The sequence below is a fragment of the Ictidomys tridecemlineatus genome, chromosome 3 (assembly GCF_052094955.1).
Source record: "Ictidomys tridecemlineatus isolate mIctTri1 chromosome 3, mIctTri1.hap1, whole genome shotgun sequence".
In the NCBI taxonomy this organism is placed as follows: Eukaryota; Metazoa; Chordata; class Mammalia; order Rodentia; family Sciuridae; genus Ictidomys; species Ictidomys tridecemlineatus.
Window position 1 is genome coordinate 138,088,461 of NC_135479.1, and position 27,556 is coordinate 138,116,016.

General features: G+C 32.1%; 1 protein-coding gene across 5 annotated transcripts in view; it reads left to right on the plus strand.

Moving 5' to 3' along the window:
• Positions 1-25,606, plus strand: part of Opa1 (OPA1 mitochondrial dynamin like GTPase) — an 86,390-nt gene extending 60,784 nt beyond the window's left edge. For 4 of the 5 annotated variants that reach the window (XM_078043881.1, XM_078043884.1, XM_078043883.1 and 1 more), the window contains 5 exons: positions 609-725; positions 1,834-1,927; positions 2,361-2,471; positions 20,127-20,201; positions 22,529-25,606. In XM_078043881.1, coding sequence (XP_077900007.1) covers positions 609-725; positions 1,834-1,927; positions 2,361-2,471; positions 20,127-20,191 — 387 coding nt within the window. In that variant the 3' untranslated portion in view covers positions 20,192-20,201; positions 22,529-25,606. The remainder of the gene's footprint in view (positions 1-608; positions 726-1,833; positions 1,928-2,360; positions 2,472-20,126; positions 20,202-22,528) is intronic. The other variant, XM_078043882.1, reaches the window with a different exon arrangement.
• Positions 25,607-27,556: the final 1,950 nt, after the last annotated feature.

The window sequence follows — 27,556 nt, forward strand, 5'->3', positions numbered from 1 at the left end:
AAAGTGGTAGGGATCATACTGGTATGATAGCGGTGAAGTTTAATTATCAAAAAGGAAATATTAGCTGGGCACAGTGGCACACACCTGTAATCCCAGCAGCTTGGGAGACTTAGACAGGAGGATTGTGAGTTCAAAGCCAACCTCGGCAAGTTGACAAGACCCTGTCTCTAAATAGAACATAAAAAAGAGCTGGGGGTATGGCTCAGTAGTTAAGTGTCCCTGGGTTCAATCTCCAGCACCAACAAGAAAAAATATTGTTGTTCCAAGAACAGATTCCTGGTCCTAACTCTGCCTTTCAGCCTCTTTTTTGCCTTGGTTTCCTTTGTCCTGATTAGGCAAGGATAATTCCCGAGCTATCTATTCTACAAATTGGTTGAATAAAACAACAAGCTTGTTTAAAACATTGCATGTTTTGGAATACATAAACTAGTAAATGTAATTTTGGCTTGAAAAACAATGTAAGTGAATAAAGAAGGTTGATAAAATAACAACCTTGCTGTTGCTTTTAATTAACATTTTTGTAATAAATTTTATGTATAATTTCTTAGTGTGATTGATCAATGTGAAGAGTATAAAATAACACTCTAATTTTTGTTTTCATATTTTAGATTAAAGATACTTGGCATCAAGTTTATAGAAGACATTTCTTAAAAACAGCTCTAAATCATTGTAACCTTTGTCGAAGAGGCTTTTATTATTACCAAAGGCATTTTGTAGATTCTGAGGTAAGGTTTTCCAAAACAAAGGGAAATATTTTTTAGCAATAGTTGTTTAAAGATATTGAAAATTCAGCTTTAATTTTAATTTGAATTTTAAGTCCTTTGTTCGTCTAGAAAATATATATAGTTTATAAAAGGTATTCTAACTCATCTTTTCAAATATATGTGCTACTTTGGTAGTGACTACATCTACCATACATATCATTCCCAGTGCCTCTAAAGAATGTAAAAGAATATGTAAAATAAATAATCACTTATACTCCTTAGACTTGAAAGTTATTTTAGTTAACATTTCTGTGTACTTCTCATTTTTAACTTTTTCTGGGGAGTGTATGTGTGTAAGTATAATCATCCATTTGCATAATGGAAATCATACAGCAAAGCAATTTTTATTTTAAGTCTATCATATATCTTAATTATTTCTTCATATCACTAGAATCTTGTTTTAGATGATTCTTTAAAAGAACTAAAGTCATAATGAACTGTTTTATAGTTTAGAACATTTTTCTAAGTAACCCCTAGCTGGCAGCAGACTGATGTATTTTGACCATTTTTTAAATAAGTAAAAATACTTTTAAATATCCTTTTGAAAAAGCTGTATTTGTGAGACCTCCAAAACACTTTTCTGTTGTTTTCAGCAGCTTAAAATAAATCTGTATTTAAATGAACCTATATAAAAGTGTCAAGTTTCTTGCATAACTTTAATTGTTGAAAAGAACGTTTCGTAACAGAATAAGCTTTAAAAAAAAAATGACTTGCACACTCAAAGAAAAGAGGTTAACTTAAGGACATAATTAAACCTACGTATAAATTGAGAGTATACATTATGAATTTCTACTTTTGTAACACAATGAAATTTTCTACTTACCAAGTTTATTTGCTTACTCATAGGAATTAAAACAAAGCTATGTAGGTGTGGTTGAGATAGAATCCAAATCATGCAAGATCCTATCAATCTGTATAGAAAAAATTCTGTAGTTTATATAAACTACAGTAAAGAAGAATATTTTGTTAAAACTTAGGATAAATTCTGATTTTGATAGTTACATGTATTTACAGTCATGGTTTTCATTTTTACTTTTTATTTGTTAATCTTAGTTACTTAATATTTCAGCTGGAATGCAATGATGTGGTCTTATTTTGGCGAATACAGCGCATGCTTGCTATCACTGCAAATACTCTACGACAACAACTTACAAATACTGAAGGTAAGCCACATAGAAACTGCTTTTTAATTTGACCTTTTTTTGAGACAGGGTTTCACTAAGTTGCTTGCAGTCTCACTAAGTTGCTAAGGCTGGCCTTGAACTTGTAGTCTTTCTGCCTCAGCCTCCTGAGCCACTGGGATTTCAGGAATGTACCATCATGCCCGGCTAACTTGACATTTTTAATAAAACAATTCCAAAATACTTCCTTAAAAAGATTGATTAGAAAAGCTGAAAATTATAATTTTCCCCGAAAATAGTAAAAATAAATTGTAATTCAAAAAGGTTGGGAGATAAAGCATACCGAGCATCTACCTTCTTTATGCAAAAATTGATAAATGATAAAAAAATGACTTACTCTTCATGTATGGTTAATTTTATCATTCTTTGCATCATAAAAACAGTGCTCCTCAAGTTTTTTATTTACTTTGAATAGTTAGGCGATTAGAGAAAAACGTTAAAGAGGTATTGGAAGATTTTGCTGAAGACAATGAGAAGAAAGTTAAATTGCTGACTGGCAAACGAGTTCAACTGGCAGAAGACCTCAGTAAGTAGATCCTCCTGCTCCCTGCCTTACCTCCTATTCCCCCTTCACCTTTTACATTGTTTTGTTTTTCCATTTAATCTAGAATTTATAGGAAAGCTAAAGTATCTATCCACAAGGAACTTTAGTTTTTTTCTCTTGGAACTGTCAGAGTAAAAAACTGACTTAAAGTCCCATCATTTCCAAGTACTTTCTGTGTATTTCCTAGAAACAAGGATTTTCTAGCAACTACCCAAATCAGGATGTTAATACTGAGACATTGCTGTATGTAATTCTCAGACTCTGTTCAAGTTTCACTTGTTGTCCCAGCATCATCCTTCCAGATAGCAAAATGTTCCAGGTTCATTCCCTAACCCAGCTTTCAGTTTTTAGAGATTTTTAGTTAGAAATCAAGATCTGAGAACTGGATAGTCTCATATTATCGAAATATCACAATTCCCAGGTATTCTCAGTGTAGAGAGTTAGAAATACTGTTGTGTTTGTGTACATCTAATCATGTATAGATGCACATCCACACATTTACATCTCAGTTTCTAGTCATCTGTCTTTATATTTAGGTTTCTCATGCCACTTTGGCATTAGAGGTAAGTATATGCTAACACAAAAAACCTGCACTCAGATCTGAACTGCGTTTATTAGCTGTATCTTAGGCAGAATCTCCCAAAGTCATGTCTCCTTTACTTATAAGATGACTGCTATAATAATGATTGTTGAGAGAATTTGTTCTGCAAGTATTTAGAAGTCCCTGGTTCAAAATTTCATGCTAAATTAGTACTAGATATGTCACTGTCACAATTGTGTACAATTTTTTTAATCCCTCAGGATAATTATCAAGACAGTAAAATACTTCAATGAATTTTATCAGCATATATATTTTAAGTGATTGAAAAATGATGTTTTTTTTCTAATATTTTATAATAGAGCCTGCATAATCCTATACCCTGTACTCCACTCCCAGTTTGATTATTTAAAGAAAGAATATTACTAACTCAAATTCTGTGTACTATCAAGCCAAGTTCTCTTGATGGTTTTTAAGGGCAAGTAGTCCTATGGCTTCATAGTGCTCCTTTTGTCCATATAAAATTATAGTGGTGTTAATGTACCAAATAATATTCGTAAGCAAGGGTTTCACCAGTGACTCAGCTTCATCATTCACACTAAAGGAGATGAGCCATGATTTTGTTCAGTAGTTGAAAAAGAGTCTTGAAAGTATCTTCACCTTATTGTTTATCTTTGGTGAAATTCTTGGGAATATCATCATGGATGCTTTCAGTCTGAAATTTTGAGCTTAATAGCCAATACTGTATCATACAGACCAAAGTTTCTAATACAGCATATTCATTTAAGAGGGTAGGTAGTATGTTAGCTTATAAAGTTTAGAGAAAGAGCAGCTATCAAGAATTTTCATTATAATTTCAAAATAGTGAAGAGTAGTATAATGTGAGGATGATTAAAATTTTGATGCATCATATTTTTACCAGTCTTAAGCTTACCTGGGTCTTAAATTATTTCATTGCTTCAGTGATTCATTGATTTTTACTTGAAAACGAGTCCATAAGAAGTAGTACATTGTTTCTCCTCATTCTGGAAAAGATATATTCACTATTGAAATGAAGCTAGTTAAGAAGAGCAAAGAAATGAGGAAGGAAAAAAATGTCTCAAGAAGCATAGAGAAGAGGATTCATATTTAGAAATGAGAATCTCTGGAGATAGGCAGGAAGAGGACAGGATAAATATGCAGCATATTAGGGTTTAAAAGTAAGGAAGTGCTTGAAGGATGATGGGCACATGTCAACAGGACACAGAGGCCCTGTTGAGACTAACTGGCCAAACCTGGGACAATTTAGATGACAAAATAAATATTAATAACAAATCTTAATTCATCAAATGAAATAGGAATCCATAAATTGATAGTTATGTCAATAAGTGAATAAGATCAGTGGTAACAGGATGTTTTTATGATCATACAGAATATCTCCACAGAAAATACATTAAGGAAAAGAGTAACTTTATAGTGGATAAACCTGACAATCACTACCTTAATCAAGTGGTCAAAGTTAATATCAGTAATGTTCACATCAAAACCATGTGCCACCTTACAGAATGCAATGAGAAGACCCTAGCTTCACTTCCAAGATATTCTTAGTAAGGATGCATAAGTTAAATCTAGTCATAACAACATATCAGAAGAACCCAAATTAAAGTACAGTCTACATAATCTTCAGCTACTGGGACCATGAGAGAGAAGGAAAAACTGAGAATGACTAAAGACATGAAAACTTAGTGGAATGTCTGATCCTGAACTTTTGAATTTTGTCTAAAGGACATTAATGGGACCATCAGTGAAACTTAAATGAGATCTGAGCATTTCTGGGTACTAATATGCCAGTATTAGTTTTCAAGTTTTGATTACTAATTGGAATTGTTTAGAAAAATATCCTAATTTGTAGGTAATACATAATAGAATATTTTGGAGTAATGGGACATAAAGACAGTAATGTTTCAGGAAAAAATGTTTTTGTAGTGTTCTTGCAACTTTTGTAATTCTGACATTATCTTCACACAAAGGGTTTTTTAAAAAAAAGATTTGTGGTTTATAACTAATGTAAGGATCTTGGTTGAAAATGACATTTGAAAACATGACCTGAATATATCAAAAGACTGAGTTACTTCATGGACAATTTAATAAGAATGCAACTCATCTTTGTACCTTTATTCCTTTTTTTTTTTCAGTACCTATTTACACTTAGAACTGTCCAATATTGAAATATATTCATTATGACCTCTGAAATTCTTTTGACTTTCTAGTAAGATTAATTTCAAAGGATTTTTTACAGCCTTTTAAATATAATGTCAACTTAGATGGAATCCATTTTAACTCTTAGTGTAATTTTTAGTAACATAACCAAACTATTTGTTGAAATAGACCACTTTTAAAATACCTTCTTTAGAAAGGTGAAGATTGGTATTATGGCTCAATTCAGAGTTGTTCTTTCTGTTATAGTAGATTTTGATTTATAAATTAAAATGTTTTTGATTGTCATATAAAACAAATGAATGCTAAGATTTCATAAACATATATATATATTATTTTGTATATATTTGGCTGTGGATGAACTCTTATTTTTTTTTATTTAGTTTTATGTGGTGGCAATAATTGTACCCAGTGCCTCACACATGCCAGGCAAGCACTCTACCACTGAGCCACAACTCCAGCCCCAAGATTTAATAAACTTTTGTTGTAATTTGTTCTTCCCCCATCCCTCCTTTGAAACTGAGATCTGGGCACGGTAACAATGGCTCATACTGTTTGTTGCTAAGCATCCTCAGTACAACATGGAGTTCTTTTATTCTTTATTCTGTGATTATTGTATCAACTATTAATTAGGTTATTGTGAGTGTTTGGACCATTATTATAAAATTGCTTGAGACTTAGGTTTCTGTCTTTCATTCACTAAAGCCCAACTTTTACTTGGTATTCTCTGTGTAATCATTGATAACCCAAAAATTAAAGAGCCATTAACATTCATTTAGATTGCTCAACTTTCAACCTGATATTTTAATACTGCACTGAACTAACTTATAGGGGAAAACTCAAACCTTTGAAAAAATATAATTATACAGAATTATTCTTTTGGGGATGCTTCCATAATTAACAGTATCCTCCACAAGGTGGGTCAGAAAGACATACATTTTAGTGATAATGACTTTCATCTTCACTGTTATTCTGTGTACTTCCTATAATTTAAAAAGCTTTCAAACTATATGAGAACTTTGATAGAACATCTAGGTAAAAGAACTCCAAAGTATATGTGAAGCCATAAACAGATTAAAGGAATTAATTTTCTTTATATGACTTATAAATGTATCTCCAAATATATTCTGTCAGATTGCACCTTAATTAAGTAGCCTTTAAGTTGCCCAAAATTCAGACAGTTTTTTAGTGTGGTTGTGTTCATATTTAGAGTCCTAAAGTCCAGTTGTGACAGATATGGAATCTTTAATTGAACAAAGTGGCCATTATTCTAAATGCAGGCTTTTTGTTGAGCTAGATTGGGAGCATTGAAATGTTTTCTAACAAGTTTCAGTGTATTACTTCATATTTAGTAATGAAATGTGTCAACAGTGATAAATTTCTTTACTTGGGTTACCATTGTACAGGCTTATTGTAATAGTAGTTTGATATCCTTAGTGTTAAAAACAGTATAACTAAAGAGGCTGGTAAATTAGAATTTTCCAATATCTTCAACTTCCCCCATCCTGGCAGTTAATTTGCTCTGCTGACTCCCTACGCGAGGTGGCAACAGCTGGCCTTTTTACTGGAGCTCAGAGGGATTAGAGAGAAGGAATCACAGCAGCATGCTCGGCCTCTTGCCTCTGTTGACTGTTCTTTATTGTTTGATGCCTGAGCATCTCCCAGACAGCAAGCAATTGTTTCTGGAAACTTAAGTTTGTTTCTCTTGGGTGTATACAATGCTGTTGGGGCTCCTCTTTGTGTTTCTTCACGTTCCCAGTCTCCTCTTATCCTTCATCCTATGCTTTCTCTGGATAATTAGAAATGAGCCAAGATAGAATCTTTGTATCTTCGTCTGCATAAGATTCATTTGTGATCCTAAAACTTAAAAATACAGTCTATAGATGGAAGATTCTTTTTTATTCTTAGCTACCAGATATTCAGTAATAAATCATTTTTATAATGAAAATGTTTTTATTCATAGTTAATATTATTTAATAATTGCATTATTAAATGTACTAGTTCATTTCTGAAGTGATGGTAAGAAGGCAGCAAAATAATCTAAAACTATCATTTTAAAAGCTGAGAAGAGGAATGTACTATAGCTACTTATACCTAAAAAGACCCTTTTGAACTTAAACATTATTCTGATTTATGGAATAGCTATAGAATATCTTTATGTCATGGTAAAACTTGAATAAAAATCAGATAGCTAAATTATCAGATAATTAGTTAGCCAGTATGGTTTTATTCTAATGTATTTAGAAAGGAAAAATGTTAAGATAACTCTTGAACTTAATTTCCATTTGTCACTTTATATTCCTAAACTTCTCCCATGCATATCATATCTTTGAGTGTTGTAGATAAAAACAGTGACCCTGAAATATTGTTAGACTGAAAATCACCCCAAAAATATTAATAAGAATTTGGAACTTTATATTTCACAGAAAAGTAAGTTACATGTACACATGTAAAAAACTATTTTCCTAGAAGTTTGCCTCTGACATGAATTGACAAGACTCCAAAGGTAATTTTTGTTGTCCCACCAACATCCATCATCACCTGCTCCTGGACACGTACTCTTGGAGAGTTCTTCCTCTTCACAACAAGACAATTTATTGTTTTTTTTTTTTTAATTGGGATAAAAATTTTAAGTTCGATAATGTGACTGTTGAAAATTTGGTAAGTTAATTTGAACTCCATCTACAATAATATGTTCATTTTCATTCTAAAGACTTAACCCAAGAAAATTATTTTAAAAAGATTTAAAGGTGGAGAAGGTAACATTGAGCTGTAGAGTTCTAGATATCTAGATCCACAGGGAATCTTTTTGTGTGTGTGTGAGAGAGAGAGAGGAGGGAGTGTGTGTGTGTGTGTGTGTGTACCCGAGATTGAACTCAGGGACACTTGACCTCTGAGCCACATCCCCAGCCCTATTTTGACTTTATGTAAAGACAGAGTCTCACTGAGTTGCTTAGCATCTTGCTTTTGCTGAGGCTGGCCTTGAACTCGATATTCTCTTGCCTCAGCCTCCCTAGCTGCTGCTGGGATTATAGGCATGCAGCCACCATCCATGGCCAGAGGAAATCTTTTTTAAAAGGAAAAAAAGCGGGGGTGCATCATAAAGAATAGAATAAGGTGCTCTGGCGGGAATGATGCACTATAAGGACCATAATTCCTATATCCTCATTTGTTTCTCATACTATTACTGTGTTTGTTTAGCCTCAACACTGTTTCATCTCTCCTAGCTTCTAGCATTTCTTTAAACGGTATTTTTCCTTTCTTTTTTTTCTTATGTACCTCCTTTTCGATGATTATCACTTGAACCTAAACCATTATTTTCTCTCCTGTCTACATATTTGCCTTCCTTCGGTTATTAAAAACCTTATTCAGGTACTGCCAGTGGATTGTTCAGTTGAACAGAATGAAGGCTTCCCATTATTAGCAACTGTAAGTCAACCAAAATAACCATTTAAAGAAAATATTTTCATGTTTGTTATGATTGACCCACTCTGACCATGTGATCTGGTTCAGTCTTCAGTTCACCATACCTTATGTTATATATTATACAAGTTCTGTGAATGTTTGATCATGATCTTTTAATACAGAGTCTTCCTTAATCCCCTTCTCTTGACTTAAAAGGAGGAAGAGGGAGGCCCTTTTCATCCTAAAAAACCTTCTTCTACTCTCTCTCATCAGAAAACTGTCATCTCGTTTCTCTTATACAGCAGTTTACATTTGCTATATTCACTTTTATACTTACCCACTCGCTTCCTCATATTTTGTAGTCTTGCTTTCAGCTACATGGAAGCCTCTTATTTATAGGTCATCAGTGGTTTTCTAATTGCAGTCCATCCAATTTATTTAGAAAAAGAAAAATTTTTACTTTATATGTTTATTAGGAATTAAGTTTATTCAAATACATTCTCTTTTTTAAATTTATTTATTTATTCTAATTTGTTATATATGAAAGTAGAATGCCTTTCAAGTCATAGTACACATATAGAGCAGTTTTTCATGTCTCCAGTTGTACACAAAGTAGAGTCACACTGTTTGTGTTTTCATACATGTACTTGGGGTAATGATGTTCATCTCATTCCACCATCTTTCCTACCCTCCTGCCACCTCCTTTCCCCTCCCTTCCCTTTGCACTATATAAAGTTTCTCCATTTCTCCCATGCTCCACCCCCGATCCCCATTATGGATCAGCATCCTCATATCAGAGAAAACATTTGGTATTTGTTTTTTTGAGATTGGCTTACTTCACTTAGCATAATATCCTTCAGCTTCATTCATTTACCTGCAAATGCCATGATTTTATTCTCTTTTAATGCTGAGTAATATTCCATTATGTATATATACCACAGTTAAAATATATTCTCTTAAAGTACTTTTTGAAGTGGTTATTACTAGAAATGTATATGTTTGGAAAAGGGAAAGATTAATGTTGTTATTCACAGCAGAAAAAAATAATTTATTTCTGTTTTAAGCTATCAGTGCTTAAACTTTTTTTTCAGTATTGAGTGAATATTTTTTTCCCCTTCTTTTTAAATTCATGCATTATGTACATAGACTCTTCAAGACATCTTTTTTGGGGGGTAAAAGTGATTGCAGTTTTAAATTCTGCCTTTGTAATTTTTTTTTTTAATAGTAAAGTGAAATTGACAGATGAAAGCTGCTAAGGAAGATAGTAAAGGATTAAGTCTGCAAAATGAGGCAGGCTTTGCTTTTGTGTTCTAGCCACAAAAAAATAAATAAATAAATAGAAACAAAGAAGAAAAAGAAGAGTTTTCACAGAACAAAATAATCCTTGGGGAAACTCCTATGTGTTAGAGAAGTAGTTATTTATACACAGAATTCCATATGACAAGGCTATGGTAGTTAGCTTTCCAAATTATTGATGAGGAAATCCAGAATCAAAATGGGCTTTTAGAATGGAGCACATTTTTCATGGCCTGAGTCTCTTTGAAAATCATGACTGTGGGATATCGATAAATTGGTACAAGATTAAAAGGATATTTACTGCTCCATATTATTACATAGGCTACTAGTACTCAATACTTTGTTAGCAAGTATATTCTTTTTACTCTAAACTCAGCTTTTGTTAAAAGTACTAATAAAAGCAAGAAAGTTTGCTTCAGTAATCTAGGGATTGAATCTGCAGTTTTATATTAAAGTTAAGTTTTATTTATGTGCCATTGTGAAAATACTCTTTGATTTTTCAAAATGCCAATACACATATTTAAACCTAGAGATTAGGCTATTTCTCCCCTTCTAAGTAATACTTAGTGTGTTTTTCAGTGAGAGAAATTAGAGTGAATATTTTTATTTGTATTAAATTTTGTTTGGTTTGGTTTTTTAACTTTTATGTTTTTGAGTTCCCCATTTCCAAAATGGAAAAAAATAGAACAGAAACCTAAATATAATCAGAAAACAATCCACTGACCTATGCAACAATTATAAAAAACCAAATTAAGCAAGATATGAACACATTTTTGACAGAGAGCTTAAAAATTGGTGAATCGGTACCCACTGAACTAGTAGCCTCTGTGAAGTACAGTTCTCAGGGTGGTTGGAGGGGTGGGCTAAGGCGAAAGGAATGTTAATTTTTTTATGATTTTATAAATTTCTAAATTTTATACATTTCTAAACTCTTATCCCTAACCCCCATTAGCACAATTTAAAAGTTACCTTAGAAATTTTATAATCTTAATTATCTTGTACATGGGAAGGGAAGATAGTACATGTTATGCATAGTCTTCAAAGTAACAGATATTTTCCCAGATAACCTCTTCATGGTTATGTGAGTACCAAGAGACTTGCATGAGATCCACATGGTAATTGCACATCATGGTATCATCCTCAGTGGTTGTAATTCACAGTGAATTCTCGTTTACTACAACTTCCAATCTTGGGTCTGTCCTCTGAAAATGAATTAAAATCTTTCTTGTACTAGTGAATTTTTCCAGCTTGTTTAGCATATTTTAAATACTAGATTTTCTCTTTCGTTGTTTCCACCTGTGTACAGAACATTCTGTTCTAATTTTTCCTTAGAACATTTCTTTCATCTATTCCCTACTTTTAGTATTTTGTGTCATAGAAAGAAGTTTGCTGTTTTTAACTTCGATCTCCTTTCTGTGCCAAGAATTTGATTTCTTTTTTTTTAATCTTTAGAATCTCCTTTTATTGTACCACTTTATACCCTGAGGTATATGTCTTTAGACAGATCTTTACCAAGTACATTGTCATAATTTTAGTGGGTTTTTTAAATTGTTATTATCACAGAACTAGTACATATGTATTATAGTGAATTACAAAAATATAGATGGTAAAATTTTAAGTGTTGCCAATCAGAGATTACCATTTTAACATTGTAATTTAACAAAATTTGTAATGTAGTCCTACCAATTTATAGTTTCTGGAACACAATTTTCATTAAGAGTGCTCTCTGGTTGATTTCCTGTTATACCCCTATATCTTCATTTTCGGTGCCCTTATTTCTAGTTTCTCATCTGTCAGAGTAAGCTAAATTTCACTTACTTTTCCTCACATAAATTTAGTTCAAAATGTTCATTCAGAGAAATGAGCAACATTAATAAAACCTGTGGTTCCATTTACTTTATATAGTTCCAAATATTTCAGAAACCATATTGAATGTAGTATAACATGTAATGAGAATCACTGTCCTTTGAAAGTTAATCCCTTACCTACATTTAGGACCCTAGCCTTCCTATATGTATTTATGTTTTCATTATGTCTCCCAAACCATTCTCAATGCTCAAATCAATCTCATCATAAAACTAATGATTGGTTTTTACATACAGTCCAGCTACTTTCTGATCTTGATTTTGTTTTACTCAGGAAAACTCTGTTTGCCTGATGCCCTACTTATAACAGTGCACTTGCTTCTTAACTTTGTGATTTTTTATTCTCACTTCTGCTGAAATAGAATTTTTCCAAGATTACTGAAAATAAGAGAAAGCATTAGCACTTGGGATTAGAAAATATTCCCATTGTAACTGCATCATTTGATACTTTGGAATCAGCTTTCATCTGTCTCACGTTTGTATAGTGCTTTATAGTTTACAAAACTTACATTTCTTTTAAAGTCATATGGAACTTATAAGGCATTTTTTCCATTGTTTACGGGGGGAAATTGATGTTCATTGAGCCTAATGATTTTTAGCCAGTTATATAAGTAGTTATGATAAAGCTGGGTCTTACAATATATGTTAGAGATAAAATCTTTTTGAAATTGTTTTTGGATTTAGTTAGTTTTAGAGCCTACTCTCCTAGTGAAATAGTCATTAAGAATTTAGAAAAAGTGTATTTCCTCAAGATATGCATAATGGTTTCATTTGTTTAAAAAAAGTAATTTATAATATTTGTCATTTGCAATATTAACTTTTGATTTTCCTTTTCTACCGAGAAAAAGAAATTGTGGTGTAAAATTTAAAAGATTTTCTAATTTAACAAATATGTAAAAGTAATTCTGAAGTTATTTTCATTTTTTGAGCTGTATTTCAATTGTATGGAACCAATGCAAGATGAGCATTTCTTATCTGAAATCCAAAATGCTCCGGAATCCAGTTTTAAGTGCTAACGTGACACTTTTCTGGGCTTTTGAATTTTAAATTTTCATATTAGGAATGTTCATCCCATAGAGTCTAAACAGATATTCCAAAATCATCATCATCATCATCATCATCATCATCATCATCATCATCTAAAACATTTCTGGTCCCAAGTATTTCAGATAAGGGATATTCAACCTATACCAGTAACTATACCTCCTTCCAGGATTGTTGTGATGAATAACATAAGTTGTAAAGTCAGCCTGATAAAGCATGAATTCTGTTCTTCTTGTTTAGTACACTTTGTCCTAATGCAACATCTTATTTTAGGAAATATGACTTTTTCATTTTTGCATTTTATCTCAATTTATAACTATTAAGTACTGAAATTTTTAATTCTGTATTTTTTTTTCGTGAATTTTTAGTTGGGTTCATGAATCAGTACATTCTCTGAACTTATTTCCTTTTACTTTTAAAATTACATTTATGATCTGACTGTTTAAGAATCATTCTCATGATTCATTTGTCTGTTACGCCTCCTTTTTTAAAGTTTCAGCACTGAAGGTCTTTTGACAAACCAATATTTATAACAGTTTGACAGCAGGATGAGGAACAGCATTTGTCTTTGTAACAGCTTGAAGAAAGACCCTTTCCAGGACCCAGTCATGCAGTTACAATCTTGACCTCTTTCTTATGCTGGGAACATACATACAGCAGCACCTCCCATGTGTTTTCTCCTCTCATTGACTGTCCATTCACTTCCCATCTGTTTTGCAGTCTTAAAGGAACAGAAGGGGCCCTCTTCTTATAAATCTGTCTTTGCAGGTGATAAATGGTGTCCTATCTCTTTAAGGGCTGCCTGGGTGGTTTTTCTTTTCTTAAAATGTTTCAGCTTTTCTCCTAACAAAACTCAGAGCAATAATATACTTTTGAGAATGGAGGAAAATAGAAAAGAAAAAAAAATGATCAATTTTTTTAAGTTTATTGAGACAGAATATTTCACTGATTTCTTTTCAGTCTTCCTAATTAATTGCCTAATTTTTTAAAAAATATATTGATATTTAGATTTTCCTGCAGAAGCAGGCAAATGGAATTTATTTACCTGCTTTGCAAGTATGTTCTCCTTTATTAGAGAAAATAAAACTGTGTTAAATGCATATGTAGAATAACTTTTTTTATTTGTTCTAATTAGTTATACAAAAACTTTTAAAGATTTTATTGCTCCTAATTTGAATTGATAGTTATAATATGGAATATTTCATGTACTTCGTACAAAATAATTCACAGTAGACAATTGTAATCTTATAGTAGAATCTGTATAGCTTTTATATTTAAAAAGATGATCATGAATTCCATAAAAAATTTATTATCTTTTACTTCTATTGCTGAAAACAAATGCTATAGGTATTTATAATGTTGAGCTTTCCAACTGTTGAGCATAAATAAAAATAAATTCCTTTGCCCATGTAGAAATTATTCCTAGAAGGTTAAATATGACAAATATGTAGTCCCTGTCCCCACCCTGCAAAATGTTCTTAAATTACTGATTTAGAAAGCATTACCAATATAAAAAGACCCACTTTTACAATATTATGGCATATTGTGTAAATCAGTTGGCTAATGGCATTTTCTACAAACAAGCTTGTTAGTTTGTTTATCAGTTTCCTGGCCTATCCCTAAAAGGACTTGAGGCAGTTTATAAACATATTCTATGCAAAAAATAAAAATACTTAAGTGAAAACATTGAATGGGAAGAAAGGGAAAATCTAAAGCAAATGAAGTGAAGTTTGGATTAAGATTGTTAACCCCTCAAAATAACATACTCAAGAGTTCCACATGTTTTGATAGGGGCAGAATGGTTGGTGTACATTGGAAAACTAAGTTGGTTACCTGATTCATGGTGACTGTCAGACAGGTACTTAGGAGATGGGTAAGTATGCTAGGTACACATACCTGAGAGAAATTGCTCATCCGTCCTCTTAAAGTAGAGACAGAATTGAAGGATGTGAATCAGGTGGCTACATATAATCATGCATTTCATGGACTCTTCATAGAAATGTTCCTCAGTGTAAGTTCATAAGGAATCTGTGAAAAATGAAAATGATGCAGTCCAAATTCACAGCTGTTTGGTTAAATTTACCTAAAGATAAAACATCTAAAGAACTAGATGAATTATACATACCACATAGACAATCTTCCATAAATATTATTTCTAAAGTATAAAAATATTTTATATTTGTTGATATTTATAAGCATCTAGAATGATAATATTCTGTTGGTAATTAAAGCAGATCAATAATCAGTGAGCTGAAATTAGGTTCACCATCCACTTAGAAAAGGTGAAGGGTCTAACAGGTGTAAAAACATGGATACAAGGTTAATCTATGTGTACTCATACTGAAGTCTTTTGGAGAATAGGTTTCAAAATATGGAGAAAGTATTTGAAGAGGTTTTGATCATATTAGCCAAAATGAGCCTGGCTCAAACATAAGTTATAATTTACCTCACAGACTTTCTTAAGCCAAACTTTCTTTCAAAATCATATGGTTTAGGGGTCATAAACTAGCAAATATTTTAATAATTATCTTTACTGTTTGAATTACGTTATCGTTAAGTTGGTTCACTCAACTCTGAACACTGAATGAATATTCATGGACATCTATTACAGAGCAAGTATTGTACTAGGCTCAATGATTTTAAGTAGGGAATTCATAAAAGCAGTCCCTGCTGTTCCCCACATTGATTCATGAGAAAAACTTTTATAAAATTGATCTTTCCAAGATGAATCATATAGCTTTGTGAAAATATATTGCAGTTTATGATTACATTTTTTCCAGAATGTTAACATCAAATAAATAGACCCCAAGGAGTAAACAGAAAGAAAAATTTTAAAAGATATAATTATAGGCATGTGATCAATTAGAACTAGGACTATGAATTCTCCACAGTTGTAAGGGTAATGGCAAAATTCCACATTGTAGTATAAGCTATGAGGTGATATACATCACATTATGTTCTCTCCTTTCTAAAAATGATATAAAATATTCCCCCATTGATAATCAGAGGATTAGAACAGGGATTTAAAGGGGGGGAGGTCATCAAACCTTTTATTGCTGTTTGTGAAGTCGAGTCTTAGAAAATTTTGTCTACAATAATATACTTACAGGCTTTTAAATTAGAAACATGGAGTTATCAATTGTAGTTCCCAATCAACCTAAATAAACAGTCATGAAGAAAGTGGATATAATTCTAGCCCAAACAAAAATTTCCATTTGAATTTTTGAAATAATGGAAATAACCCAGCCTTCACAGATCCTAGAAGTCTAGGATCCCAGTTTTGGAAGTCTATATCAGTCTTAACTAGGTTTTCAGGAGATATGAATTGGTGCCTCCTCCTCATGTAACAAGAGGTAATATTCTGTTTGTCGTCTTTAATGAGTCTTTAAAAATAATCCTGCCTGTTTCTAAGGGAAAAAAACAGTGTTCAAGACTCAGAAGATAAATGCTAGATTGAGGTGTACCCATTTGACTGTATCTCTGGTTCTTCCTTTTATCAGCTATAAAGTGCACTTTTTTTGCCTTTGTCTAATCAAAGATTTTAACTATCGTTCATTATTTTGAATCTGTTTTTACTCTTTTTTCCCTATGTTTCCCCACATTTTATATTCTTTCTTCTAAAAGGTACTTGCATAGTATAATTGTCTAATAAAAGGCAAATCTTTTAAGGAACAACATATACTAGTAAGAAGTGTTCCTTTAATTTTTAGTCTATCAGTGAACAGCTCTTTATAACAGAATCTCACCTACGAGTTATCTTAAAGCATGGTACAAAATGCTTATGCAGCATGTTATAAAACAGTTCTGTTGAAGACATTTGGATCTTTGGATGTGTGGTTTGCTTAAAGTACCCTGCTGTAGTAAGCTTGCAGCTTGTTTCTTCATGCTTTCTTTAAAAACATCAAAAGTTGTAAAAGGTTTATTTCAGTGCATGTGGTAGTGTTTTGTGTGTAGCTCTTTGTTCCTGTTCTAAACTGGTATTAACCACTGAAGTGAACCTTCTCCTGGGTTTGGCCTTTGGCATTCACAGTGTATTCAAAACCTAATTACAGATTAGTCTATATTTGAGACTTTTAGAGCAAGTATCAGAAGACTCAAAAAGAAAATGAGAGTAGCAGTATCATTTCATGTGGAGATAAAGAGACCCAAAACGTGAATGGGTGTCAAGTCATCTAAAGAGAAGAAAAAAGAAGGAACTTCATTCACTGAGACTGGCGGTTTATGAGTCGGGGATTATGGGAATATTCATGACTCAATCAAGAAGCACAATGAATTGATGTTTGAAATAGCTCATCTTTTAAGTAAACATTGGGTAAAATGGAAGGTAGACTCCATATTCACTTCATTTAGAATTGTGTAACAGAAATAGTAGTTTGTTAATCCCTTCCTGAGTTGGTTTCATTTATCAAATCACAAATTCTATCAGAATTCTGTAATTATAAAATTTTAATAGAAAAGGGAGTTTGCTTTATAAACACTTGATCTGATTTATATTCATATTCCTGATTTTAACTGAAATATATCTTATTTCACATTAAAGGTAGTATTTGTAACAAATAGACTTAAAATAATAGTATTTGCTTTATTACTATTGATATTCAGTTTATGATACTGAATCATACTACATTTGAATTATAGAAACACAGACAGAGCTAACTCTTCAAACTTTAATATCCACATCTTTAGTAGTTACACCTACAGGATTGAATGAGGACCAAATGAAATTTCTTTTTCTTTTTGCCCTAAGGATTGAACCAAGACACTTTACCACTAAGCTACAACCTCAGTCTTTTTTTTTTTTAATTATTTTAAATATTGAAACAGTCTCCCTAAGTTTTGTGGGTCTCACTAAATTTTGCTGAGGCTGATCTCAAACTTGTGATCCTCCTGCCTCAGCCTCCCAGGTCACTACAATTATAAGTGTGTGCCACCACTTGCAACTGAAATGTCACATTTGAAATTACCACAGACATAGTAGATACTTCATAGATTTTGAGTGAAAGAGTAACCAAGGAATGCTTCCCAAAGAAAGGCTATCTTCGTGTACCGTAAGTGCATTGGGCAGGTGAAAAAATGACAAATAAGTGATTTTTTTTTTTTTTAGTTAGCATTAAAAGAATACATCTGTGACAATTGATATTTTTTTCTTGTAAGCTTCTCCTCTGTTCATGACACCCATCCCAATTGCTCCCCACTTAAATTCCCTTTGTGTCATTCTTGAGGTTTCAGGCATGGTGGTACCGTGTTCTGATAGTCTAATTATAAATTTTTTTAATAAAAGCATAACTTCTTACGGGAAATTTGATAGGTTGTTTTTTTTTTTAATTCTATGGTTTTCATGTTAAATAGTTCTTTTAAGTGATACCACTGTACCTCATGCCTACAGATATTTTGTCCAGCTGAGGGTAGAAGTCATTAATAGGGTAAAAGGCTAGCTGCCTGGTTGCTCTCAAATCATGTTATCAAATCTCTTTATAAGGTACGGTATGCCCAAGTAGAAGTATTTATCATGGAAGCATTCAGAGATACTACTGAGCCTCTAAATGCCTCTGAGGTTTCTGTATGTTGTGCTATTCAAGTTTTTAAAGACTGTCCATTTCCAGAATTCTGTGAGACAGTTTAGAAAACTTTATCCTTCTCCTGTACACCCTTTTAAAAAAATCCTTTAACTGATAAATTGTACTTTTGGGAAATGTTTCTACTCATTGCAAAAAACAGACTTGACTGTTTCTAAGCAACTAGACGGAATAATTTTAAAAACTAACAATGTAGCCTTATTTTGGGGAGGTACGTATGTTTACTAGTTTGACTGCTATTAAGAAATGAAAACCAGACTATGAAAATATATGGACTAAACTAAGACATAGGTTGGGATTATTTTTCTCTACAGTCCTCTAGTTTAATCTTGTCTATAAGGAAGTAACATCACCATTGTGATAACTATTATCATATATGCTCAACAAATACTTTGATTAAAACAGGAGACCCTTCTTCCCCCTTGGTTTTATATTAATCTTAATTTAATCAAAAGTTAGAAATACTAAATTGCCAGAAAAAGATTGTGATATTACGGTCTTAATACACAGCCATAGAATGCTTTGTTGATTGCATGCGATGCTAAGAATCTACAAAAAAGAACAGTTCTTTCTTTTATTGGGTACTCATCACTAATACCCCTTGCTGTTAAAAAAGTCACTTGTATCTTTAATTGCAGATTATTTTCTTTCAAATATAAATGCTGAATATGAACTGTATCGTCTATGATTTTTCTGTGGAAACAAGTAGAATGCTTGCCAGTTTTACCTGTAGATCATTAGCTTTGAACCAGTCAGCTCACTTTATCTGATAATTTCCATAATATGTTAAATTATATTACAAAACTGTTTGTAATCATGCTTAGTGTAAACCATAATATAGGAGATGGAGGATTAATTTGTCAGTAATATGAATCATGACTTTTCCACTTTCAGTAAGAGATCATTATATACTGCAGATTGTTCACCTTTGTAGAGAAAAATGTACATTTCCAAGATTTTATTTGGAAGTCTATAAACCTGAAAAACTTATATCAAGTAAATACTGTAAATCTGCCTTTACTAGCTCCGGTGTTTTTAAACTTTTTTCATTTACAACTGGAAAAGTACTTTTTTGTGTGTATTTTTAAAGTGTTATCACCTTTCTCTGTATGTTGTGAATATTTCCCACTGTTTTCTTTGCCTTTTAATCTTGTGATATTTAGAAGTGAAAGCATACATTTCTATGTGATCAGAATGGTTGATCTTTCCTTTGTTATTTCTCCTATTTATACTTAAACAGTCATTTCCTAGTTTAATAACAGTTAGAAATCCATCTGTATTTTCATTTTTTAAAAATATATTTTTTGGTTCCTTTTTGGTTCCCCCCCCCTTTTTTTCAGTTTTTAAAAATGGTCTTGCTAAATTTTTTTGTTTTAGATTTGCTGAGTCCTTGCTTGGGCTTCAAAGAATCTGAGAACTTACTAAAATTATATACAGAATGGTACATCTATTCTATACATGCATTCTCTGTAAGAATCTCTAACTTTTAATAGATTCCAAAGCACACACATCTTGTCCTCCCTCTTTCAAAAAACATTATGTAGACCTCAGATGGTATGGTAGTGGGGCCCTAACTTTTTTCCTTATTCTTCAGATAGTTAAGTAAGTATATTAGACCTTTTAGTAAGTGATTATCTCCTGTGGTTTGCAATGCCTTTAAAAAATAAATTTGTTTTTATTTAGCTAACTCATTCATTATCTCTTTTTATCTCCATAGAGAAAGTTAGAGAAATTCAAGAAAAACTTGACGCTTTCATTGAAGCTCTTCATCAGGAGAAGTAAAACGTATTAAGTGAGTAAAGAGTCTGCTGCTGCTTTGGTACCAAGTAGAAAATTTGTATTCTAAATTTTTATTAGCAGTTTACTACTCTGCTTGACTATATCCTGATTGTTCCTTACAATGTAATAACTTTAATGTATGAATCTGAGAAATAGCTTCTGAATTTCATGTATATAATGTTCCTTTAAAAAACTTGATTGCTGTCTGGCTGAACCAAAAATATCCTCTAGCATTCATTATAGGCAGAACAAAGGTGAATGTAAAGAGCTAAGATATTTATAATCTGCAGATCACTCCTCATCTGCATGTTAAAAACTGACCTGTGTTATTGTTTTATCCCTTGTTCATAATTATTGGATAATTATGTATATGTTAAATATTCAACTTGTAAAATTTCCTATTTGGCTTGTCTATAGTAATTTTAATAATTGTTTTAATCTTTTTCTCTTTTGTTTAAAAGCATTTAGATAAACCTTTTTCTGTTTAACTTACACAGCCTTAGAATTTATTACTGATCTTGATATACTGACACTTGTCTGATTCTGTGAAGTCTGGCATTCTAAGCATGTTTCTAATAAAATATATGTTTAAGGATTTCCCTTAGTAGCATTATAATCAGTAATTGTTTGCTTTTACTGAAGAATTTGAAGGGGAAAAAATGCTATGGTTAAGCCATTATCATTTATTGTAAAATTTCCATTCCTTATCTGTGAGCTGGGTACAAGCAGCCTGCATGTGATAGGGTGGGAACTGGAAGGAGTAGAAATGTAAAGTTACTTCCCTGGCTGTACCCAGTTCAGTCTAAGCAAAACTACCACCTCTTCTCTACTATAGGGAATATATTTTTGAGAAAACAAACTAAAAAGAGAAGTACTGCTCAGATCATACATCATTCATAACAGTACTCCAGCAATAAATGAGAAAGGAAGGAGTTAAACACATTCCAAGGAAAGCTTTGTTGCTTTGTTTTGCTTATTTCTTTAAAGAACAGATATATGGAAGTATACAAAAATGCAGAATTATCTTTAACACAAGCCAAATATAACTTTGGTGCTTTTAAAGGTGTTTATTTACATTTATAAATTTTTCTACATCTTCCATGTGTAAAAAGTTATTTAAAAACCATAAAATGTTCCAATATCATTCTGGTTATGATAATTAGTATGACTAGATAGGATTAGCAATGAACATTTTTAGTGCTTCATGATCTGGATCTTCTCCTTTTTTGGCACCAGTGTTCACATGATATTTTCATTTATAGATATGGCCTTTGGGGGAAATAATTTATGAAAACCCTCAGAAACCAAATCCATTAAAACTACAAGCTACATTTCTGGGTTTTGTAATTAACTGAGGAAATTCAAAGCCAGCCAGTGTTATTTGTTTGTTTGTTTATTTTGGGGGGTACCAGTGTACCCAGGGGCATGGACATTTGGCTACTGAGCCACATCCCTAGCCCTATTTTTTATTTTATTGAGAGACAGGGTCTCACTGAGTTGCTTAGCACATCACCAATGCTGAGGCTGGTTTTGAACTCGTGATCCTCCTGTCTCAGCTTTCCAATTAGCCAGTGTTTTATATAATAGAGTCTGCCCTCTAATGTTGTCAGTGTGATATCTAGAATTGCCATTGCTGCTAGAGATATTCCTCTTCTCTGCCAGAGTGTCTCAGGAACAGTATAGTACAATCCTAAAAAGCAGGTTGTGATGATACTGGTGCATGGAGAGACCTTGCACATAGGAAAACCATCCCAATTTTTCTTGTTTCCTACATGCCTGGAGTCTCTAAGACCCTTCGCAATCCTTGTGATTTATGACTCTAAACTCTTGCAAAATATCTATGAATTGGACACATGATCTATTTTTTACCTTAAAGATCCATTTAAAACAATAAATCTGGCAGAGTGGTAACCTTTCTTCATTCCAATCATTTTAGAAAAGTTACCAAGCATTGGGAGAACTAATTGCTCAATTATAGTTTTAATGTATGTGGAGTTCCTTAGCCTTCATTTTGCTTTTTAAAAAATAGTTTGAAGTAATTATAATTCTAATATTTACTGAGGATGTTTATACCCAACACAACTGTACAGTCTTCTCTACTAGTTACATTTTAAACTTTTCTCTAAAAAGAAATGAATTCTAATATATTTTCATTCAGACATCATACTTGATAAAATTATGCTAATGTTTTATGGTAGATGATATTCTAAAAATTTCAATAAAACTTGCAAACTTAGTGAAACTTCAATTTTTTTGTGATCATGCAGTAATAAAGTTTGTTTAGAAGTTTTGCATTTGTCTCCCTAGACCTAAATTTATCAAATGGGTTTATTTTTACAGAATTCTACTCACAATGTAATCGCCTCTACGTACGTCTAGAGAAAGAAAACTTCAAAGTCTTTTGTCCTGCCTCTTTTTCTTCTGCTATTCCACCTTTCTACCCATACAATAAAGTCATAGGATACAAATAATTTATGTGCGTTACAGGCACTTTTACCAAAAATCAGCTGCCTTGAATGAAAAAACAGTGGAAATGGCATTGACATCCTATTCAGTTGTTCTGGAGTGACAAATTGGGATTATAAGATTGGTGTTGCCATTAGGTAAACTCCTTGAAGATAAGAAACTTGCTCTCTGCTGTTGTCTTATTTGTGGTGGCACTAAATTTATTAACATATGTTACTCACTGTCAAGTTTCTTTTCCAGGAATGTAATGCTAGTTGTTTTGGAATAAAACATAGCAATTTTTAAGAAGTTATCAATTGTATATAAAATGATGGTAGCCTGCTAAGTCATTGTCTGTATCTTTAATGTTCTATATCCAGGAACTATTTGAGCGTGATAATTCAATTTATATTCACCACATGAAAGAAAACTGGGTAACAGAAGAATCCCTTGGATAAGTTAATTTGGATTATAATAATTCAGTGTATATTCATTGAAAGGAACCTCAACTCTTCATTGCTAGACAAGAAGTTAGCCTTGGAAGTTGTCAGTAGCAGCTTACCTTCAGTTGCTATTTTTACACTCCCTATATCCATTTGAAATTAATTCATTTTGAATATTGTATATTTAAGTTAGACTTCCTGTTAACAGTGGTTTCTTTTTCCTATTGACAGAGCCATTGGATTATGACAAATGATGAAAAAGATGAAGAATAATCAATTGACTAATTTTATTTAGAATATTGTCAAACATTTGAACTAGGAATCAGGAAAAGACTTTCTTTCATATGAGTTTTTTCTTTTTTTTCTCTCAGTACTGGGGATCAAACCCATGGCGTTGCATGTACCAAGCAAATGCTATACTCTTAGCTACACTCCCAGGGCCTCCATATACTATTTTTAAAACTTTCAACAATTAGAATGATGTTGACCATTCCCTCTCTCAGCTGAAAATTTAAAGAAAATTTTAAAGTTTAATTCTTTGCAGTTCAGTTATAATAATACCCTCACAACATTTTCTTGTGTTTTGTGTAATTTTTATTGGTTAAAGGGCTTTAAAGCAAATATGCCATTTTTTTTTACTTAAAATGTCTTTCTCATTTGCTACCTTTTTAAGTCTTTATTATGCTAATAAAAATGCCCATTGTATAACAGTTTTTATTCTATAGTTTTATGTTTTCTTGGAATTGTTATAATTCCCTTGTTGATAACAATTTCTTTGCCCAATTCCCACTTTTTCTTTTTAATCAGGAAAAAATGATAACCCCTCAAGATATGACACCTCATATACAGAGTTGGAGAATATCACAAAATATTTCAGAAACTAGAAATTCCGTGAATATTTGCTTTACACTGTTTGATAAGAAAAGTAGATCCAATTTTTAGCAGCTAACAGCAGTATACATATTGTTATTTTGCAGATGAGTAGTCAAAAAAACATTTTGTGTTTTTTGGGGGGTCTATGGACAGTGGTCAGCAGAAAGGGAGTGAACTTTGTGATGTTCTATACAAGGATTAGGAGATGGCTTCACTGCTTGAACACTCTAGCTAGCCTCTACCTCTACTACTACCTATAGCTACAATAGGTAGGTAACCCCTCACTGAAGCAGACATCTTGCAATGGTAATATTCATGAAGTTGTAAAACACTCCTTACAACTACACACCTATTTCTTTAAAAAGAAAGAAAGAAATAGGACCATATTTGTTACTGTGAACTTTAGAGGGGGAAAAAAAATGCCCTCGTGTTAGGCAGTAATTTTTATCACTTCCATGTGTATAAATTTTAAAAATGGTGGTGGGGACAAAGAGACGGCTTCTTTGAGGAGAGCAATATTATAACTTAAATATGTTAAGTAGATCATAAAAACGTATTATCAACAGTCCCATATGAATACTGACATTCTTCCTATCTGTCCCCTTCATTAAAATTGGCTTCTTTCATGGTTTTTTCTTTTTTATTTTAGCTGATCTCACACTAAATATGCTTCCCCCGCCCTCAAAAAACAGGTATTTATTAAATGCAGATGCTGTGAAGAGAAAAAAATAAAATTCAGTCTTAACAGTAAATCTTGTATGTTGTGTCTATAGTTCAAAAATTAAAAATGATTGAAATTCAAGGTAAAAAAATAATTTCAGATATTCAATATGCAGAAGTGAAGACAAATAGGACAAGAAATCATTTGTTTGATGTCAGGATTTTCAAAAAATGGGGAGAATACAGCTTTGTATGGAGGCTGAAGAATTTTGAACAGATGATAGCCAAAATTAGTTGGACAGGGTGTTAATCAGTGTGTATAGGTGAAGCAAGTGGTGCAGCTCTTGCTCTTCACTGTCAAATTGACTGTGGCCATAGTCACAGGCAGAGCAGTCAGCCTATCTTGTCATTTAATTAAATTCTCTTTGTGTTACCCTGCTTTCCAGGCTTTATTCAGAAGGACTCCTTCACATAAATTATTTAGTGACCAAATGTGAACCAATAATGTAAAAGTGAGTAGGAAATATTGTGGAGAGTTTTGCTTCCTAATGTTACAATTTGGGAATTTCATATACAAGATTCAGTGTATGAGTTTTAAAGATGAATTCCTTAGCTAGTTAATAATTTTGTATGTATTTATTTTAGATATATTTACCTGAAAAAACAAACTTGGTGTTTTCTCTTCAATAAATGGGATCATAGTAATGGTCTTTATCTCAATTTTCAAGTCTGATATGTATTTTACTTTCAGATATATTAGCATTATGGAAATATGCTTTAAAATGTGTTCACCTTTTGAATGATCATGGCGATGTGTTATTTAAATATTTAAAGCTTGTTTTTCACTTGTGCACTGTGAATGAACTTTGTATTATTTTTTAAAAACCTCATACTACATGTGTAGATGTTATTGCAACTTATATTTTGCCTGTGCTTGATCTAAGGTCATTTGTGTAGATAAGTAATTAAAAGATAATTAAATCACATTATAATTTTATTATTGAAGAGCATCTTTTTAAAAATTTTCTTTGTTTCTAATGAGGAACCCTATAGTGTAACCAAATTCATGGTCTAACAAATGTAGCTGAATTCCACATACTTTATACGAAAGCTTAAATTCCACATACTTGACACTGCACAGTTATAATATTACCATTTTCAACTGGTGAAGTTTTTTTTTTCCATATCTCAATACTTGTCAAAGCATTTTGGTGTTTTTTTGGTAAAATATATAACATGTTTTGTAATTGCATTCTGCTGCCGTGGCCATCATTTTCATTAGTGATGCTAACATATTCAGTCGTATATGAGGTTTACTAAGGCTCAAAAGACATGATTGTTTCAATAACTAGGACTCAGTTGTTGTAGAATATATTTTTGATCAATAAATGTCAATACCCTTTTTTAAAAATTAAAGAAAAATTCATTTGGAAGGTGCACAGGCAAGATAAGTTTCAGTCATGCTACCTCTTAATCTTTTGTGTAGTTCAAGTTCAGAATTTAGTTACTGAAAACTTATAAGAGCAGTTTATATTTTCTTCTAGCATATTCAATTCAGAATTAATGTAACTACCATATACAAATATGATGTATCATGTTACAAAGTATTTTAAAATAATCACATACCCAGTTTATGATAATTAGGATTGTCATGTTATACACACATTAAACTAAATTGATAAATATGGAAAACTTGAGGGTTAAGACAAGTACTGCAAAAATTGTTTAAAAAAATAGGTTTGATTCTGAGCACCACATATAAATAATAAATAAATAAAAGCTCCATTGACAACTAATACTATATTTAAAAGAAAAATAAAGTAGGACAATATCCGGTAAACCAGGTGATCTTGAGCCTGAAGACACACCTATATCATAAGTTATTAAGTTAAACCTGTTTCTTAAAATAACAGAATTCCTAGCTTAAAACTTGGGAGTTTGTACATAGTCCCTCTCTAAAAGATTATTTGTGAGTGATGTTCACATTCTGTAGGGCCAGTGTTAAGGTTCATTTAGGGTCAAGTCATTGATAAGGAGATATAACCCAGAGACATTTAACCACTTAGCCACATCCCCAGGACCCACTCACCGACCCCTGCTTTTATTTATTAACCCAGGTGTAAACTCAAGGAATTGAGAATGAGATAAGAGGCACTGCTGAAGACCTAGTTAGCATGAGCCCAGAGATAGATCTCTATAGATCTGCTCTGTTGGGAATACACATTGCACTTTATGATATTCAAAGCAGAATTTACTCTTACAGTTACTGAATCATTGAGGAACAATATGGAAATAAGAATTTTATTCACTATGGCTTACATGATCTCACACTTAACCAAAGTTCATGAGACCTGCAATATTTGTGAAATAATTTGTGTGGAGTAGGTTCATTTCAACTTCTTGTTTCACTAAAGTTTGAGAATCAGGCCAAATCATCAGAAAGCAATACTATCTGGACTACTTACGTAGTACTTCTTTATCTAATATTAATGTCCTTGACTTCCACAAACAAATAGTACTAGTATATGATGCATCTATTTGAAGGAAATACAAAGTATATTGCAAAAGTCTAATAAATCTGTTATCACTTAAGTTCATTGATGTCAAGATTACTGGATAATTTTGTGCCAGCAGAGTTTCCTCCTCTAACATATATATATACACTTATTTCCTTCTGACCTTGAGAATACAAGATCTTACCAGTTTCCTTGCTTTAGGTGCCATGAAATGTTGCATTTAGTTTATCTCTCAAATGAAAGAATGAACCCAGCCATTTTCTGCTCGCATAGTCTATGTTCCATTTTTTTGTTGTTGTCATTTACGTTCTTCTCCATACATCTTAACACAGAATTGATCCTCCATCATTAGCAAAATGTCATGTCATTTCTCCTTTAAGAAGTGTATTTGTCACAAAGAATCCACCATTATGTATAAATATAATGTACCA